The 19,051-nt window shown below is 35.1% G+C and overlaps 1 protein-coding gene across 1 annotated transcript in view; it reads left to right on the plus strand.

Moving 5' to 3' along the window:
- LOC142337095 (arylacetamide deacetylase-like) overlaps window positions 1-9,179 on the plus strand; it is a 53,745-nt gene extending 44,566 nt beyond the window's left edge. The window contains exon 5 of the mRNA XM_075386173.1: window positions 8,564-9,179. Coding sequence (XP_075242288.1) covers window positions 8,564-9,090 — 527 coding nt within the window. The 3' untranslated portion in view covers window positions 9,091-9,179. The remainder of the gene's footprint in view (window positions 1-8,563) is intronic.
- The last annotated feature ends 9,872 nt before the right edge of the window (window positions 9,180-19,051 follow it).

Below are 19,051 nucleotides of genomic sequence, written 5' to 3' on the forward strand. Positions count from 1 at the left end.
TACTCAAAGAAACACGGACGGCTAAAAAAGCTCTTGAGGTTGCGATGAACATTGAAATGGGAATACAAAACCAATTGAAAGTTTCTGGAACTCCAACTCCCACACCACAAAAAAATTTCAAGTCAATCGATAAATAATGTTCAGGGATCGTGGAATAGATCCCGAGCACCGACAAACCAGTTTGTCAAACCTACGATTTGCCCAAATTATGGCTATCGCTGGACTCCTTCTCATAGACAAAACTGTCCTGCCCGTGGAAAAACTTGTAAAAATTGTGGAATTGCTAACCACTTTGCAAAAGTTTGTCGCAAATCAAAACAATCCAGTAAACCAAAACCTAGAGTAAATTATGTAGATGACTCGGTTTCTGAGGCGGCTAGAGTAGGTACTTCAGCAACGGCGGCGGAACAAGTTAACAATATCAGCAGGCTTCTACAGCAGGAGAGCATCTACGATGCCAATTACGACTCCGATTACGATGATTATAACGATAACTATGTAGCTGCAATTTCCATCAAAACCGACACTCGTGAGGTAGAACCCGTAAATTTAGTCATTTGTGTTGGAAATACGAGCACGAAAGCATTGGTGGATTCGGGAAGCGTATGCACTATTGTGAACAAAAGTCTGGCGGACACAGTGGTGTCCGAATGCAACGAAAGCTATTGGGTACAGTCATCCGAAATACATGATCTGAAAACTTTTTCTAATGATATAATCAAGATTGTTGGTGTAATCAATACATCAATAAAGTGTAATGGCTGGACAGCCACGGGCTTTGATGTCACTGTAGTGGAAGACGGTCACCGACCCATCATTGGACGAGATCTCTTTCAAACGCTAGGCTTTTCTGTTATTCAATTGAAACAAGTTGCAAATATTGATCAAAATCATTGTCCAATCAAGAGGCAGATCTCTTTTGATTTTCCAGATCTCATCACCCGTGTCGGTAAATCTTTAAAACATTCAGAAAGTCAACATTTCATAATGAATTTACACCTACACATCAAAAAGGACGACGAGTCCCAATTAACTGACAACCACTAGTTATTATAGAACTTAAAAAGTTACTTGACGAAAAACACATCATAAAATTAAACAGTTGCTCAGACAAAAATTTTATTTTATTTTATAGTAATTACAGTTAAAAGAGATAAAACAGTTAAATTAGCTTTAGATTCCAAAATCTTAAATAAATCTATTCATAAAAACAAATATCAAATGCCAAATATTGACAATTTGATTGACACAATTCAATAGAATTTGAATACATCCGCATCACAAGAAACAGCATATTATTCAACATTGGATTTGAATTACGCATACAGTCAACTTAAATTAGATCCGGAAACGGCTCAAAACTGTAACTTTAATATTATTAGCGGTGAGAGAACTGGAACATACCGCTTTATTACAGGTTTTTACGGTTTAACTGATATGCCAGCAGTTTTCCAAAAAGTGATGGATTATACATTAGTCGGACTTCAAAATACTTATTGTTTTCTGCATGACATTATAGTAGTTAGTCGTGGTTCTAAAGAAGACCACTTAAAACTCGTCTATAAATGTTTAAAGAAATTAGATGAGGACAATTTACGGATAAACTTACCTAAATGTCATTTTGCAAAAACAGAAATTGAATGGCTGGGACATAAAATTAGTCAATCAGGAATAGCTCCACTTGAGTCAAAAACAGCGGCAATCGCTTCTCTATCAGCACCTTAAAACTTAAAACAACTTCGATCTTTCTTAGGTTCTGTTCATTATCTAGGAAAATTCATCCCTAATTTATCTCAATTGTGCCATCCCCTTCGTACATTATTAAAAAAGAACACAAAATTCATTTGGAACACTGACCATGACACACACTTTCAAGCAATTAAAGATAAAGTAGCAAACGCCACAGAAAAGACACATTATAATCCTCACTTGGAAACGCGGATCAAATGCGATGCTTCAAGAGCGGGTTTAGGAGCAGCATTAGAACAACGTTCGCCTACGGGCTGGCATGCAGTTGCATTTGCGTCTCGTTTCCTCAACTCTAATGATGAAGGCTACAGCATTAATTAACTAGAATTGTTAGGTGTAGTGTGGTCTGTAGAATATTTTAAATATTATTTATTTGGCAAGTCATTCACAATTATCACTGATCATCGAGCATTACTTTCAATTATGAAAGAACCAAGGTCTAATAAATCTTAGAATAGTAGATTAACACGCTGGATCGATCGTCTTTTACCTTTTGATTTTAATATCGAACATATACCTGGTGCAAAAATGGGGCTGGTAGATTATATTTCTCGCCAACCAAATCAAGAAGCAAAAGTTACAAACAAATATGACGAGGAATTTGCGGTAGCAACAATTAGCCGCATTCGCGAGGCTATTGCTGCAATTTATGTAAATACCACACCACAAACCTGTCAACCACAGCACTTTAACAGCGTCACTCACACACATTCCACACGTGCCTCGCATCCTCGCTCAACAACCTATTCCAAATTGCTTTCTGCCATTAATCGTAATACAACTCAGTTGCTTCTTGAAAATTCTGCAAACGCAGCACAAATCCAGTCTACTTCTACTACTAGTACAACGCCAATTCAAATCCAAACACATCTCAATACTCAATCAAACACATCTCATATCCATTCAATCCACAATCGCACGATGAGCAGCTCAGCATCTAACCCGCAAACTCCCCCTACACACAGCCGGGTCACGTTTCAGTCTACTCCTAATTCCGCAGTCAATACTACCAGATCGTCTAATGAAGGCCAAACTTCCCCAAACTTGGACCTGTCAAAAGAAGAGGTCTTCGAGAACAATCTCACGCAACTCTTCACGAAGGGCTTCTTGGCGGTTCTCACCAGTAAGGATGCAGTCTTGAAGGAAGTACGTGACTGCATTCTTCAAAATGATCCTCAAAGATGTAAGGAAGTGAATCCCTACCTGTTCTTCTACTGGAGAGACCTACATGTGCGCTCGGGCTGTGTTTGAGTGGACGAACGAGTAGCAATTCCGCACTCCATTCAGGACGCTGTCTTGGAAAGCCTCCACTTGACACATCCGGGAAGTTGGGGCATGATAACGCTCGGGCAATACGCGTTCTGGCCGTATATGCACCGAGAAATTTTAAACAAAGCGGCTCAGTGCAAGCCTTGTACTGATATTGGTAAGAACCTTAAGCCTGTTATTCCGGCGTCTAAATGGAAACCTTTGCTACCATGTACAGAGCCTAATGAAGAAATACAAATTGACTTTGGAGGACCTATCACAAATGAAAAAGATCAAGATATTTATTTCCTTGCATGTTTTGATCGTTTTTCTAAATATCCCACTGTAGAAGTATTTGACAAAGCTAATGGACCAAATGTTCTTAAATTTTTAGACGACTACATTCAAATCCACGGTGTGCCCCGAAATATTAGATTAGATCAAGCACGTTGTCTAATAAGTTATAAAGTTAAAAATTGTTGTAAACAACATAATATTAACATACTCACTGCCCCTGCAAACGATCATAGAGCTATAGGATTAGTGAAGCGTTTGATACAAACTATTAAAAGACGCTTAAGCTGTATGAAATTAGACATTAGAAATAAAACATTCACAATTAAAGAAGCAATAAAGTCAATAATATATCAATTACGTATATGTAAACAAAAGACAACAAACTTAACACCTTTCCAAGCACATTTTGGAAGAAAGCCAAACACACCACTAAGTAATATAAGTACACTACCCAAATCATCTAATCTATCATATGAAAACATTCTTCACCACTATTTAGATGCCGATACAGTCCCTGTTGAAGATTACTTGGACGAAAATGGATGGGTGACGGGGGATCGAAGCAATATTTTGATTGAAGAGGCGATGCAAAAAGCACAGGTAGATGCGGGACGCCGCTATAATGGGGATCACAACAAATCTATCTCTCGTTTCATCATGCATCCCAAACTGAACAATCCGATTCCACGGACAGAGCAGTCACTGGATCTTAAACTGGCTCGAAAAGCAACAAAGCGCTCCAAACGGGATCTTTGCGGACTATGGGAAACCCTGGCCCCGGGTAGTACAGTTGTCCGCACATCTGATACCACTACTGTTATTAAGGAACCAGGAGTAGCCGAAGTCTGTGTCAGAAACAGTGATATTGCCAAATTCGGCACCCGCGCCGAACGAAATACAGATCTGTGGGAATACGCCAAACGACGACCTCTTCCATATGAGAAAACTACGGAGAAGATTTCTCAACACACAAAAGAAGTAAAGAAAAAATTCCGCGGAGAGATTAAAATCCGTCATCGACCAACCCAATCTGATGCAGCATCGGGAGTCTCCTCGGCGAATAGCAACATCTCTAAGGCAATGGCGTCTCGAAAACCTCGAAAGCCCCAAGCAGGAGGAAAGCGTTCTCGAAATACGTCTGCAACTTTGAACACATCCAATGCCTCGTCTGTTGCTGCCTCCTCAGTGACATCATCTCTTGCTTCCCCCTCAACTTCTCGAAATAAACGTACTCGCCGCGCTCCCGATTACTTCGGATTTGAGAGTTCGGTGTGCTCAATAAGTGATGATTCAGCCGCTCCTGTTTCTAAGAAACAAAAATCAACGAATCCCGTTATAGAAACTATCATTCAGGAAGAAGCAGCACAGCCCCCTGTTTCTGATACACATTACGAGCTGCGAATAGTGAGCCCTCCTGCACCTCCTCCAGTGGGAACATGGTCCCCTGAGAGCTACGAATATGAGGACTATGCACGAGAAGTTAGTATGAGCGTCTTTAACGCAGAAAACCAAATTTGAGTTAAAACTTTTAGACTAAAATTGTTAAATTGTTCAAATTTCAATTCTGTAATTGTTCATTTAGATATAGATTAGTATCACTTTTCCATTCATTTCGTGTTTGTGTTCGCTAAATAACTGTGTTCGTGTTAAATATACTTTAGTTAACATTGATGTTGCTCATGTAACCATATTTTCTGCGTTATTAAGTTTGCGGGATTTGCATCGCGATTGTGCCTTAATTTATATTGCATGCATATATTTTATCGTAAATGTTGAAAGTTTGCATTGATTCCGTTTCCTCCTGCAATTGAACCTCCTGTCCACTGTTCCTTCGTCACTTATCTGTTGTTGCTCACAATTCTTATTATTTATAATAACCAGTACATATGTTAATATCATAAATTTTACACTGTTACAGTTTAAAATTTTGCTCGAGCCCAGGATATGTGGTACGGTTGTACCATATTAAGTTCATGTTTATTAATTTGTACTAAATTATTTTATGTTTGCCCTTGTCAGGCTATAAGTCATAGTTCACCTACAAGTAATTTACCGCCGACTAAAAAGTCAATATTTCAGATTGTTCACATCCCCCACTTTTGATTATTTATTCATTCTCTTGAATCTTATTACTGAATTCAGTTGCATTCAATCTAATCTGTTTTGCACTAACCGAGATCCTATCGGATTTGAGCAGGAATTCCACTCTCACTAATTTTGTCTGCAATCGCAGCACGATTGCTAAGTAAATTTAAAAGTGGTAATCCAACAACTCAGTAAAACTTGGATTCGCATCTCGAATCCATTCACCTAATTTAAAGTGGATTTGTGACACGAATTGTATCTCTACAGTCAGAGATATCACAAGGTGAAAAAGTCTCTCTCAAAAATGGAAAAACTGTTATTACACCATATTTTCGTATTACTTTAAAAGCGGTTTGCAAAAATGTCACACCATAATTTTACTCGGGTTCCGTACTACACCATCGTGATTACGTCACTTCTACAATTTGACTTCTCATTGACAAGTTAATGTCGCAATTGGTGTCAACGGAGAGCGCACCAATACGATTCAAATTCTCTGAATGGCAGAAAAGCTGTAGAATGACAATACTACTCTTCAAGTCGTAAAGAACATGTGGAATACCAATATTCTTTTTCGAGTGGTGAAAAAAGACCACAGGTCTAATAAAAATGCAGAAAACTGGCTCAACTTAGAATTACGATTTCTTGCTCTTAAAATCGTTAATCACCTCGAAGTTCTGATCATAACTGTAGTTTTAATGGGTACTTAGGAAAACATGTATAAACACAGGCAGTGACCTTTAATTAAATTGGAATGCAACTTTTTCAGATAATAAAATTTGCTCGTTTTTTCAAAATACTGGAATAAAAGGAATTCGTCCTTTTATGCAAGCATTTTTTAATAAGCTCTCATACCGATGTCAATATTGGCAAAAAAGATCCGAAAAACCTTATTTCCTCCAAACTATTTAGATAGACTGAAAACTATCTTGCGTTCATAAACAATTGGAGCAGCGCATCACTGGATATATTTTTCAACAAAAAAACATCAACCCAAACTCAACACTATATCTTTCAATGAGTAGTTCAGGCAGTCGGTTATCCTTATAGCAACCTCAAAGACACCGCCCTTCAAACCATGAATTTATGTCTCGATAACAGTTCCGCTTAATCGCATACCTAGAGTCTTGCAAACCAAAGGGCTCTATGAAAAGTTAATGCCCTCCGTTTGTTGTTTCTCGTTTTTGAGGACGAAAAATTAAATGAGTCGGAGGGAACATCGGCCAAAGAAAAATTGCATAAAAATATAGCGCGTTGAATGCCGGAAACAACTCGAAGAGCAGCGACAATTCTTCTCAGTCGGAAATACATAAAAGAGCCGACATTCTACGTAAATAATAAAAATATCGTGTTTTGGCAGTTGTGTGGGCGTGCGAACAGGTTGCAGCTTGTGTTTTTAAATTTAACAGTATGGAGGGACTGTTTTGAGAGGAGAATTTCTCAAAACAACTTTTCCACCTTGAACATAAGCAACAGTTCTTGTTTATTATGTATTATTTGGTCCGTTGATGTTGAGTTTATTGGTCAGAAACAGTAGTAAACTTTCTAATACAGAGGTTAGTGTTCGAAAACAAAAATTAAAAGTTCAAATCACGAGCAAATTTGCTTTAGCTAAGAAAAACAACCAGTCCAATACCGGAAAGAACTGAAAGAGTCGTTGAAAATAATTGAAAACAAAGAAACAAAAACTCCTCTTTAATACTCAATAGTAAACATGAGTTTAGCTCCAAAATAACTTCTAGAATTATTAATAACAGTAAGTGGTAAAACAAAAAAATACAAAGCGGCGGAGTAAAAAAGTAAAAAAGTGCTGTCAAAGTAAAAAAAAACCGCTAAACATGACTAAAAACCTTTAAATTTATCGCAATTCGCATAATAGTCTCATAAGTTAGACAGCAAGAGCTCTGCAAAACGAGACTATATGACACGATAATGAATAGAATGAAAGAAGGTAAAGAAGGTGGAAAAATCCAAAAACCATTATTTTAATCAAAAATAAGCAGGGTCAAATTCGTTAAAATCTTTAGAATTGGAATCAAATCAGGAAATTGTTTATATATACCCTAATAGAGTGCCACTGAGACCTATAACTAACTAGAACAATTAACAGAGCAACAAAGAACTACGAAACAGGTAAAATCCAAAATAACCATTTATTTCATGAAAACAAATAGTACCAAATAAAAGATTTTTTGCTTTCTGAGGGGCTAGATAACTGCAATTTTTCATTACGAGAAAATGTATCACCTTTTGAAGGTTTTTATACAGAAAACGAAGACAAAACAGCAAAAAACAGAAGTCAAATTAGGCTGCTTGAAAAAATTCTCTCTCAAAAAGCGAAAAAGTGGTAAAACGCCATTCTTCACTTATGCAATTATGCTTTACTAAAACACATGTATCACCTTTTAAAAGTTTTCGTACAGAAAACAAAGAGGAAACAGCGACAACAGAAGTCAAGTTAGGTGAAAGTGTCTCTCTCAAAAAGCGAAAAACTTAAAACTGTTAAACCATTTTTTCGCTTTGCTTTAAAAGCGATTTGTAAAAATGTCACATCTAAAAACTACTCTGTTTTCACTCCGCTTACTACCCCAGCGTGATTAACTTCACTACTGCAAAATGACTTCTCGGTGCCCCCTTAAAGGTCACTATTAATGTGAACAGAGAGCGTGCCATTTCAAAAAAAAAACTGTAGAACACCAATACTCCTCTTCAACTCGGAAAAAGACACGTAAAAAGACCACGCTGCTAATAGAAATGCTACAAACTCTGAGTTTGAGTGCAATTAAACTTGATTAATCAGACTTACTGGTTTGAATTAGACTTACGTTTTCTTGCTGTTAAAGTTGTTATTCCGAGCGAAATCGCGAACATAACTGTTTTTTAATGGATAATTAGGAACACATGTATAAACATAGGCATTGACCTTTAATTGCATTCGAGCGCACGATTGCACGAAATCGCAATGTTCAAATGCGGTCAAGTAGACAGTGATGAAAAGCAAGTTTTTTTTAAATTAAAAGGACCTATCAGGAGACCACGTTATGAGAATCATGAGAAGACTTTTATTAACTAGATTGATTTGTGCTTTCCTTAGCAGACATTTTTGCAACAGCTGAAATTTTTATATCAAAAACCCAAGGCAGAATACGCAGTTTAAGTAAATTTTTAAAACTGCTGGTTTCAGGCGTTGTCAACCAAGAAGATCTTGCGCCTTTTATGGCTATATATTTCTTTGGAGAAGCCACCTGCTCCGAAACAAAAGAACTCAATCAACACATGACACAAAATGTGCAGAGAAAATATAGATCAGCTGTGAAAGAGCTCGGAATTGAAGAATATATAAAGCTACTAGAAGATAAGATCGAAAGATTTAAGTCCGTCGAGAAACAAGAAACTGGTGGTATCGGAGATGATGAACATCACAAATGCGCTAAGAGGTATGAAGAATTTCTTCTGAAATATCAAAACAATATTCTGTTCACTCCTCCAGAAAAGCTGAAGCTTCTGAACAAAACTCATTTCAACATATACAGCTGCGAAATAGACATCTTGAGAGACGACACCTATGTCATGGTAGCAATGTTGGAGAGTCTGAATATCAGTCACACACATATTCACACTGAAAACTGTTATCACGCTTCGTTTAATGATAACACACTGGCAGGAAAGATTTTGCAAGAAAAGGTTGTGGCATGTATGAGTTCACTATAATAAATCGCCGCACCAGGTTACTTATTCACAAATTTTTACTAATCATATGAAGAACATCTTCCAATTAACATTTTAATTATTCCATGGTAACCTCGAAGAAACAGAAGAAACAAGATTTTTTAAAACAAATATATTTGACAGCAGAGAACAAATCTTCTCAGGTTCTCATTGTTAATGTAATCTGCCCACGGTAGTTCATTGCTCGTCTGCTAAAGTGATCAATTGACTGCCCACAATAAACCACTGCAACTGGCCAGTACAAAGCTGCAATAACCCAAAATAAAGAACGATAGCACTTTTTCAAAACTAGGTTAATTTCAAGGGTCACAGCAAAGTTTAAAGAAATCAGAACAATAGTTTTTGGCAACGACAGTTCCTTGGTCTTTACGAGAGCTGCAGAATCAACTGCAATGCTACACAAAATAACTCATCCTAGTCAAATTATGAGATAATTTGTTCTTGTCATAACTGCTATCTCAGAACCTGCGCTTGGTGAGAAGTTGAAAACAGGCTTCTAATAATAATCTCCAATGCTACATCCTAAAAATGTAGACCGATTTTTAAACTTTGCAATTATCAAAACAATCCGAAGAACGATGAAAATCAATTCAATCAAACGTACAGTCAAGAATAAAGTAAATGCATAAATTCAACAGAATTTTTCTCCGACTTTGACAAGGATAAACAAATATTTTGTATCAAACCACAGTTTCTGATTAATGAAGCATTACTATTATTGCCCATTAGAGCTTCCAAAAAATATGATTTTTTCGCTATAAATATACTAACTGGTCTGGAAAAAAGTCAAAACTGATAATTTTTTTGAAGATATCTTTAGGTACAATGGGCCCAAGAACCGTAAGCTGATGTGTATAAACTGTATCTTTTTTCAACTCATATTTTGGCAAATTTCCGACATTGCCAAAGAAAAGACGGGGTTTGTTTTCCGTATGTTTGTTTTAAAACCTATATAATCACTTGTTTCTTTTTCGTTTCAAAAACATGAGAAATCATCGGTATGCGTTGGATTGAAACGTAGGAAATTGTCAAAATGATCCGTTTGAAATGCAGGTAATGGTTGGGTTATTTTCTGTAAAAGAAAGAACTCAAGTTTTTATTGTTTAAAATGTGTTCAAAAGTTAAGTCAGCAACAAAGAGGCTCGGGAATGTGCGTTCGAAAATAAAGTTCCGAACCTGTTCAATCACATTTTTGATTTAATTGTCAACCCAATGATGAAGAGATAGAAAATTTTCAAAAAATCACGTATTGTTCAACAAAACACTAAAAGAAAAAAATAATGCCGCAATAGATGGCCGATAAAATCTGACGTTAAAGAGATTACGAGACAAGACAAACTTAAATGTCAAACAACAAAAAACATTTATTACACTCAAAACTGGTTGTCTATATTTAAGAGCAAACAAAATAACGAAATCAAAATGGCATCAGATAAAACCTAAACAAAACAAATTAAGCTGCGCCGCCAAAAAAATGTATGGAACTGCCTTTATGAGACTACTTAACAATTCGACAAACTACATCAGACAAAGCTGAGTTGAAAAATAAAATTCCATTTTGAAGACCATTATTTTCTAAGTGATTAAAACCAACGCCAGAGGAACCCTACATTAGTGTGATATTTTTAATAAGAAACCAAAAATAACCTCAAAAATGGGCAGGAATACAAAAATCGCATTCATTTTAAATAAAAAAGCCAACAAACCATTGGTTGAAAATAAAAGATATATAAAAATATTTTTGATTTTAACACTCTTGAGAGAAGATGCGAAGTGTCGCCAAAGATATTAGCTACATAATGGCAGAGGTAGGACAAAAGTGACAAAGCTTAGAAGCTTATTGGTTCTTTAAAAACACAAATAGTTTCAAAAATCATTTTTTTAAAAAAAATTCAAATAAAAGAAAAACACACAATTTTGCAACTCCTTGGGAAACCAACTGGGTTTGCTACTTCGGAAACTAAATAATAAAACTTCAAAAAAACAGCAACGGACAGAACTCAAAACTTCTCGGACAACAGTACTGCAATCATTAACACTATGGCACATCAAAAATCTTGAAAATAAACATATAACCTTGAGAAATTGTTTTGCACTATTTACCAAAAAGTTGTTAAGACAAATCGATATTGAGACTACATGAGGACAGAATCACGACAAAGGGGGTAGGGTAAAAAAAATCTTTCAGTTTTTGAAAACACTTCATTTGAAGGTCATTAAAAACCTTAACTATAAACTCAATTCACTGATTTGGCTCATTTAAACTTCTAAAAAAGGCATTGAGATCTTTCATTATCCGGAATATGTTGAACAACTACAAAAAGACGACAAATACTGGTAAAAACTAAAATTTCGCGAGAGAACGGTGTCACAGCCATTAAAACCAGAAAATCTCACAAAGAATTAATTAAGTTCCACGATGCATGCCTCAAATGCAAATTGAACCTGCCATTTAAGTGATAATTTGTCAAGTAAACGAAAAAGAGTCTCAAAATCGGGCAAACATGTAAAAATTCAAACGTTTTATTGAAAGCTGGTAGTACCCCGAACAAGAAAAGCAAGAAAAGATTAGTTATGAACAAAACCACTAAAAAATGAATTCTTTTTCATATGAGAAAAGATTGAGTTTTCGTTAATGAGAATTAGCTGCAAATTGAAGGATATAAAAAAGCAAATTTTTAAGATTCACAGATACTTTCGGAAAACAATTCGATACAAAGTCATTAGAGCCATTAGATATCAAATGAAAACATGGTTTAGTTTTTTGAACTAAATAAAAAAGCCGATTTATTTTATTTGATTAGTTGGACTAAGTCCTGAGACCGCAAAAAATACAAATGCAGACAAAATACAAAAACTCGTCAAGTTTACAAACTCACATTGAAAAGCAATTAAAACAATGAGCTCATCCTGAAAACCTATTATTTATTATGTTAAAAAAACTCATTTTATGTAAATGGGGTTTTCATTCACTGAACATTTATTGGAAATCATTTCTGCTGGTATTTAACATAGTAAACAAAGAATCGCTGGTATTTAACAAAGAAACGATAAGAGACTCTTTCAAAAAATTCGCGCCCCAAAATAATTCGAGAAGAGTCCACGAAGAATGAAAAACTAGCTCTGATAAAGGTGCGCGTCCGACTAAAATGAAAATTGTTCTATATGTTTGCGAACTAGATTATTTGGGGAAGGAAATATTTCATTATATCTAAAATAAGTGCTGCATTTTGGATAAAAAAGGTTAAATTAGCAAAAAACGGGCAAAATATAAAACCAAGAACTCTCCTGTAGCAAGCCGAAGTAAAACTAGCCTTCTTCAGGAGTTGAAAAATTTGGTGTCAACAGTTTTCAGGATCCTATTTCCGGCAAACTTAAACCAAAAAGGGGAAAAGGGGCAAAATTGAAACCAATTTTGATGAAAAATGGCAAATTAGAAATAGCAAAAAAATTTAACCAGAAAATCGGTTGTAACTAATCCGCAACTAGCTCTTATCCTTAGAGGTAAAACGAATAACACTGTTGTTGTTGACAATTTAAAAAAATGACAAAAACTTGGTTTAATGTAATAAGGAAAATGTGGATAAAAGCAACGGAATTTGGTCTACTATTCTCGAAATTTTTAAACCTCGAAAAATCCTTTGAAAAATTTAAATTCATCAAAATCCTTCTAATTCTACGCTAGACGGGCTATTTAATGATACACTCAAAGAGTTCTACGATGAAAGTAGATTGGCCAAAAATGACTGAACAAAAAACAATTTGAGTATATATTACCTCCCCCAAAAAGAGGGGCTAGAACAACAAGCAATACATTATTTAAATGAATAGCACGTTAACTTTTATGGTACCTCAATCTGAATGTATCGTTGTAGGCTATTCTAATTTCACCGACATTACATAGGACATCTAAGTGTAAAGATGAAAACGAACTCAGACTGAGTGCAAAAACCTCTCTTGAGAAAAATAGTTGAAACTGCATCAGTACAAATCTGCAATTATTACAAAAGAGCAGGCACGGACAAGTAATATTGCAATATTTGTAATATTTTGAATGAATGATTTGAATTGTAATAATTTGAGTTGACTATTTTTAGATCACAATTGATCAGAACTCTTTCCCCTAACCTATTGATAAACCTACGCAAAAAATCAAAACCTTAGTTTAAATTTGTTCTAAAAATTTATCACATTTTGATTGATAAGCAAATCCTTTGTGTACTCTCAGAATTTTTTGACATGCTCAGAATTAAAAGGTATTTTTCATGTTCATTTTCTCAACTTTGAAACGGAACTTAAACTGTAAGCGAGTCGTACAGCAATCGAGTTGTGGCTTGAATGACGACTGAGTATCTTCATGAAAAAATTTTCTGAGAAAACAAATCTGCATTCCCGTCAAAACTCGCAGGAGGATTTTCATTCCCATATAAATGTCATTTGAAATAATCAAAGCTAATTCTGACATAGCAGCGCATCCAACTAAAATAGAAGTTGTTCCAAATTTTTGCGAAATAGTTCTTTTGACAATTGGAGTTTCTCAATATAACTAAATAAGTGATGCATTTTGGATAGAGATATAGTTAAATTATAGATATAGCAAAAAACGGGAAATTTTTCAAATTAAGAACTCTCTTATATGAAGCCGAAGTAGAACTAGCCTTCCTTTGGAGTTTAGAAACATGGTGTCAGGAGTTTTCAGGACCCTACTTTCGGCACACTTAAACCAAAGATGAAAAAAGCAATTTTGAAGCCAATTTGCCAATTTTGATGAAACAGTCATTCAAAAAATTAGCAAAACCCTTAGCCAAAAAACTCGTTTGCAACCATTCAAGCAATACATGCAACAAGCATCAATACATTGTTTAATTGAATAATTGAAAAGCACGTTAACTCTTATGGCACTTCAATTTGAATGTATTTTTAAAAGCTATTCTATTTTCACCGACATTACATAGGAAAGCTAAGTGTAAAGATGAAAACGAACTCATATTGAGTGCAAAAAATTGTGTCGAGAAATATAGTTGAAACTGCATCGGTACAAAGCTGCAAATATTAAAAAAAAGAGCAGATACGGGCAAGTAACATTTTAATATTTTGAAAGAATGACTTGAATTGCAATAATTTGAGTTGATATTTTAGATCACAATTTAGAACTGTCTCCCTTAACTTGTTGTTAAAACTATACAAAAAATCAAATCCTTGTTTTAATATTGTTCTAAAAACTTGTCACATTTTGAATGATAAGCAAATCCTTGGTCTACTCTCAGAATTTTTCAACAAGCTCAGAAGTAAAAGGTATTTTTCATGTTCAACTTTTGCAGTCTGAAACGGAACTTAGATTGTAAGCGAGTCGTACAGCAACCGAGTTGCAGTTTGAATGAGGACTGAGTATCTTCATGAAAAAATTTTCTTGGAAAATAAATCTGTATTACCGTTAAAAACTCGCAGAAGGATTTTGTTTTCCGTATAAGTGCCATTGGAAATAATCAGAGCTAGCACTGATATAGCAGCGCGTCCAACTAAAATAAAAATTTCTCCCAATTTTTGCGAAATAGTTCTTTTGGTAAATGGAATTTTTCAATATAAATAAAATAAGTGATGCATTTCGGATACAGATATAGTTAAATTAGCAAAAAACGGGCAATTTTTCTTTTCAAGAATTCTATTATATGAATTCGAAGTAAAGCTAGCCTTCTTTTGGAGTTTAGAAATATTATGTCAGGAGTTTTCAGGACCCTACTTTCGGCAAAATTAAATCAATGATGAAAAAAGCAAATTTGAAGCCAATTTGCAAATTTTGATGAAACAGTCATTCAAAAAAATTAGCAAAAATCTCAGCGAAAAAACTCCTTTTGCAACCATTCAAGCAATACATGCTACAACAAGCAAAACATTATTTAAATGAAAAGCACTTGAACTCTTATGACACCTCAGTTTGAATGTATTGTTAAAGGCTATTCTAATTTCACTGACATTAAATTAGACAGCTAATTGTAAAGATAAAAACGAACTCAGATTGAGTGCAAAATACTGTCTCGAGAAATATAGTTGAAAGCTGCAAATATTAGAAAAAGAGCAGACACGGACAAGTACTTTTGTAATATTCGTAATATTTTGAATGAATAATTTGAATTTCAACAATTTGAGTTGACTATTTCAGATCACAATTTGGAGCTCTTTCCCTTAACTTGTTGATAAGCCTACGCATAAAATCAAAACATTAGTTTAAATTTGTTCTAAAAATTTATCACATTTTGAGTGATAAGCAAATCCTTGGTCTACTCTCAGAAGTAAAATGCTCAGAAGTAAAAGGTATTTTTTATGTTCCACTTTTCGACTTTGAAACCGAACTTAAACTGTAAGCGAGTCGTACAGCAACCGAGTTGTAGTTTGAATGACCATTAGGTATCTTCATAAAAAAATTTTTAGCAAATAAATCTGCAATACCGTTGAAAACTCGCAAGAGAATATTTTTCCCATATAAGTGCCGTTTGAAATAATCCAAACTAGCTCTGATATAGCTGCGCGTCCATCTAAATTAAAAATTGTTCCAAATGTTTCGAAATAGTTCATTTGGCAAATCATATTTTACAATATGTCTAAAATAAAAGATGCATTTTGGAGATATAGTTAAATTAGCAAAAAACGGGCAATATTTCATTTCAAGAATTCTCTTACATGAAGCCGAAGTAAGTCTAGCCTTTTTTTTGGAATTTAGAAATATGGTGTCAGGAGTTTTCAGGTCCCTACAATCGGCAAACTTAAACCAAAAATGAAAAAAATAAAATTGGAAGCCAATTTTGATGGAAAAGTCATTCAGAAAAAATAGTGAAAACTTTAGCCAAAAAAACTTGTTTGCAACCATTCCTCAACTCACCTCTTATGAGTAAAGGTAAAACGAATAACACTGTTGTTGAGAATTTTAACAAATGAGACAAAATTTTGGTTATAGACTAAAAAAATAATAAAAACAACGGAAATTGGTCTACTAGTCCCCAAATTTTAATCCTCGATAAATACTTTGAAAAATTGAAATTATACAAAAAATCTTGTTTATTGCATATTTTACGCTGGACGGGCTTTTTAATGATACTCACAGCTCGCTACGTTGTATATATACCGATCGGCCAAAAATGACTGAACAAAAAACATTTGAGTATATAATTTCCCCGCCCCCACACTAAAGTGGGGTGTAAACAAATAATATCAACAAATTTGATTGTAAAATTTAGAGATGACTATTTCAGATTGAAAGTTTAGAATTATCTTCTTTAACTTTCTGATAAACCTACGTAAAAAAATCAAAACATTGTTCTAAATTTGTTATGAAACCGTATCACATTCTGAATGATAATCATATCTTTGGTCTACCCTCAGAACGCTTCGACAGGCTCAGAAGTCAACAGGTATTTTTCATGTTCAATTCTTGAAGTTTGAAACGGAATTTAAAATGTAGGCAAATCTTACAGAAATTGAGTTGTAGAAAATCACAACCACCAGGATGATAGCTGTCGAGCAACAAAACATCAGATTCAAAAAGTAAAATTAATGAAAGACCGCAGCACAAACTTTCAGACATAACTGCCTATCCTCGCATCCCATTCCTGTGCTCCTGATCAATCTTAACTGAGCACATTTGATAATTATTGTCGAGCACAGGCTGAAGAAGTTGCTATGTGATTCCGGAGTGTCAGATCCTCTACTGTCTCCATGAGAGGGAGTTACCAGTCTACAAATAAGTGAACGCAAATCAAGCCGAAGTAAGAGTAAGCCGACCTAAAAGCAAGCCGAAAGTTATGCAAAAATTATGTAATCTATCAGAATTAACACATTGTCAACCGTTGAAATCAGCGCTGCAGAAACAAAATACGTTAATTTTCAGACATGTAATAGGTACTGGCTCAGCTGCCCGCTGTCCATAGCCATGCCTCTCATCCGCTGTGGGATTCAATTGGAGGCGACGCGGGCGAAGTGCGTCCAACGGCCCGCCAGGGTGAAATTAAAAACGAGTATCCCACAATTTTTTGGCTTAATTTACCTCGTTTTCAAAATGCGGCTTGCATGTCTATTGGCTCACTTGACCGCCACCCACCACCTAGTTCGCATCAAACCAACAATTTTTCTGGCATTTTTAAAGGCTTGCACTGACTTCACTGGAGCAGACAATCAAAACCTCGGGCCTATTTATCTCAATTGCGGATACTTAGTTCAATGGAAAAAAAACAAAATGGGTGCTACTCTTGCAAAACTAAGATTTCTCTTATGGTGAAACTATAATGTTTAGCGATTCACAGCTCCGGTTTTGAACAAAAAAAGTCTGACGCGGATTACAGTTCTAAAGCAGCTTCCGATATTGAGATTTGAATTCTGCATTTCAATATTTCGAGCACCGCTTACCTATCTCCATTTTATTAGCAGAAATAACTGCACCTTCATACTTTTTGTGGAAAAAAATTATAAGACTGGTAACTTCAGCTGATCTCAGAGGCACTCATTTTATTTTCGTATCCAGGTAAGTATTCTCTTATCAAGATTTATTCCATTTTGGAACCATGTTCTAACTTTGTTCTAATAATTGATCAAATTTCGAATGATGAGCAAATTCTTGGTCTACTCTCAGAACGTTTCAACATGCTCAGAATTAAAAAGTTTTTTTCATGTTCATTTCTTGAAGTTTGAAACGGAACTTAAAATGTAGGCGAATCGTACAGAAACTGAGTTGTGGTTTGAATGACGATTGAGTATCTTCATAAAAAATTATCCGAGCAATTGAATATGCAATCAATGCCGCTAAAAACTCAAAAAAGCGCGTTGTTTTCTATATAATACTCAAATTTTAAAAAAAAATTTCAACGGTCATCAGGGATAAAAACGCATCAAAAACTAATCCAATTGCAACTCATCTGAAGATATCTCTTGAAAAATACTGGAAAATTTCTGCAGAGAACTGAAAATGTTAGACTTCAAACTAAAATTAGGTCTCAATTAGATTAGAAGCATTGATGCTTTATGAGGTACAAAAGAACAACAGAAGTTTTTGCTCAGCATTTGTCTTTATTCCTGATAAGTCTCCGATGGTACCTTTATCAGAACAAAAATGCTCCATGTACCATCCTATTTTAAGGATCGCTCAGACTATCACTAATTAAGGTATAATTTTCCGTAAATGTCCTCAACTCTATAGTGTCCTATAAGTGAATAATTGTAATTATGTAAAAAAAAATGGGTTATAAAAATATCACACAATTAGTTAATGTGTCGATTATGTAATGAACAGCACGATTTTGCGCTGGCTGATCTTCGTATGTCAATTTTTAGTGCTATTGAGACAGACTCTGTTTTGAGTTGGGAATGAAATTGCCAAATGATTTTTTTCCTGATAATCAAAGCAATCGATTTATGGAACTTCAATATCATTTTCACAAACTACCTTTAGGGCTTCGACCCATGAGATTTACGAGGTTTGCCAATAGGGATTCTGCTTTCAAATAGTACCAAACTTATAGGCAATAATTAGCAATTGGCAAACAATAAACAATGCCATCAATTGGGCAGAACGAAAAAGCCTAAATTCCATTTCACTAAGAAATCACAACGACCAGAATGATAGCTGTCGAGCAACAAAACATCAGATTCTAAAAGAAAAATTAAAGAAAGACCGCAGCACAAACCATCAGACATAACTGCCTATCTTCGCATCCCATTCCTGTGCTCCTGCTCAATCTTAACTGAGCACATTTGATAATTATTGTCGAGCACAGGCTGAAGAAGTTGCTATTGTGATTCGGACGTGTCAGATATTTATGGTGACCACTCACCCCGTCTACTGTCTGCATGAGAGCGAGTTGCCAGTCTAGAAATAAGTGAACGCAAATCAAGCCGAAGTAAAAGTAAGCCGACCTAAAAGCAAGTCGAAAGTTATGCAAAAATTATGTAATCTATC

The sequence above is a fragment of the Convolutriloba macropyga genome, chromosome 3 (genome assembly GCF_964194025.1).
Source record: "Convolutriloba macropyga chromosome 3, txConMacr16.3, whole genome shotgun sequence".
Classification (NCBI taxonomy): Eukaryota; Metazoa; Xenacoelomorpha; order Acoela; family Convolutidae; genus Convolutriloba; species Convolutriloba macropyga.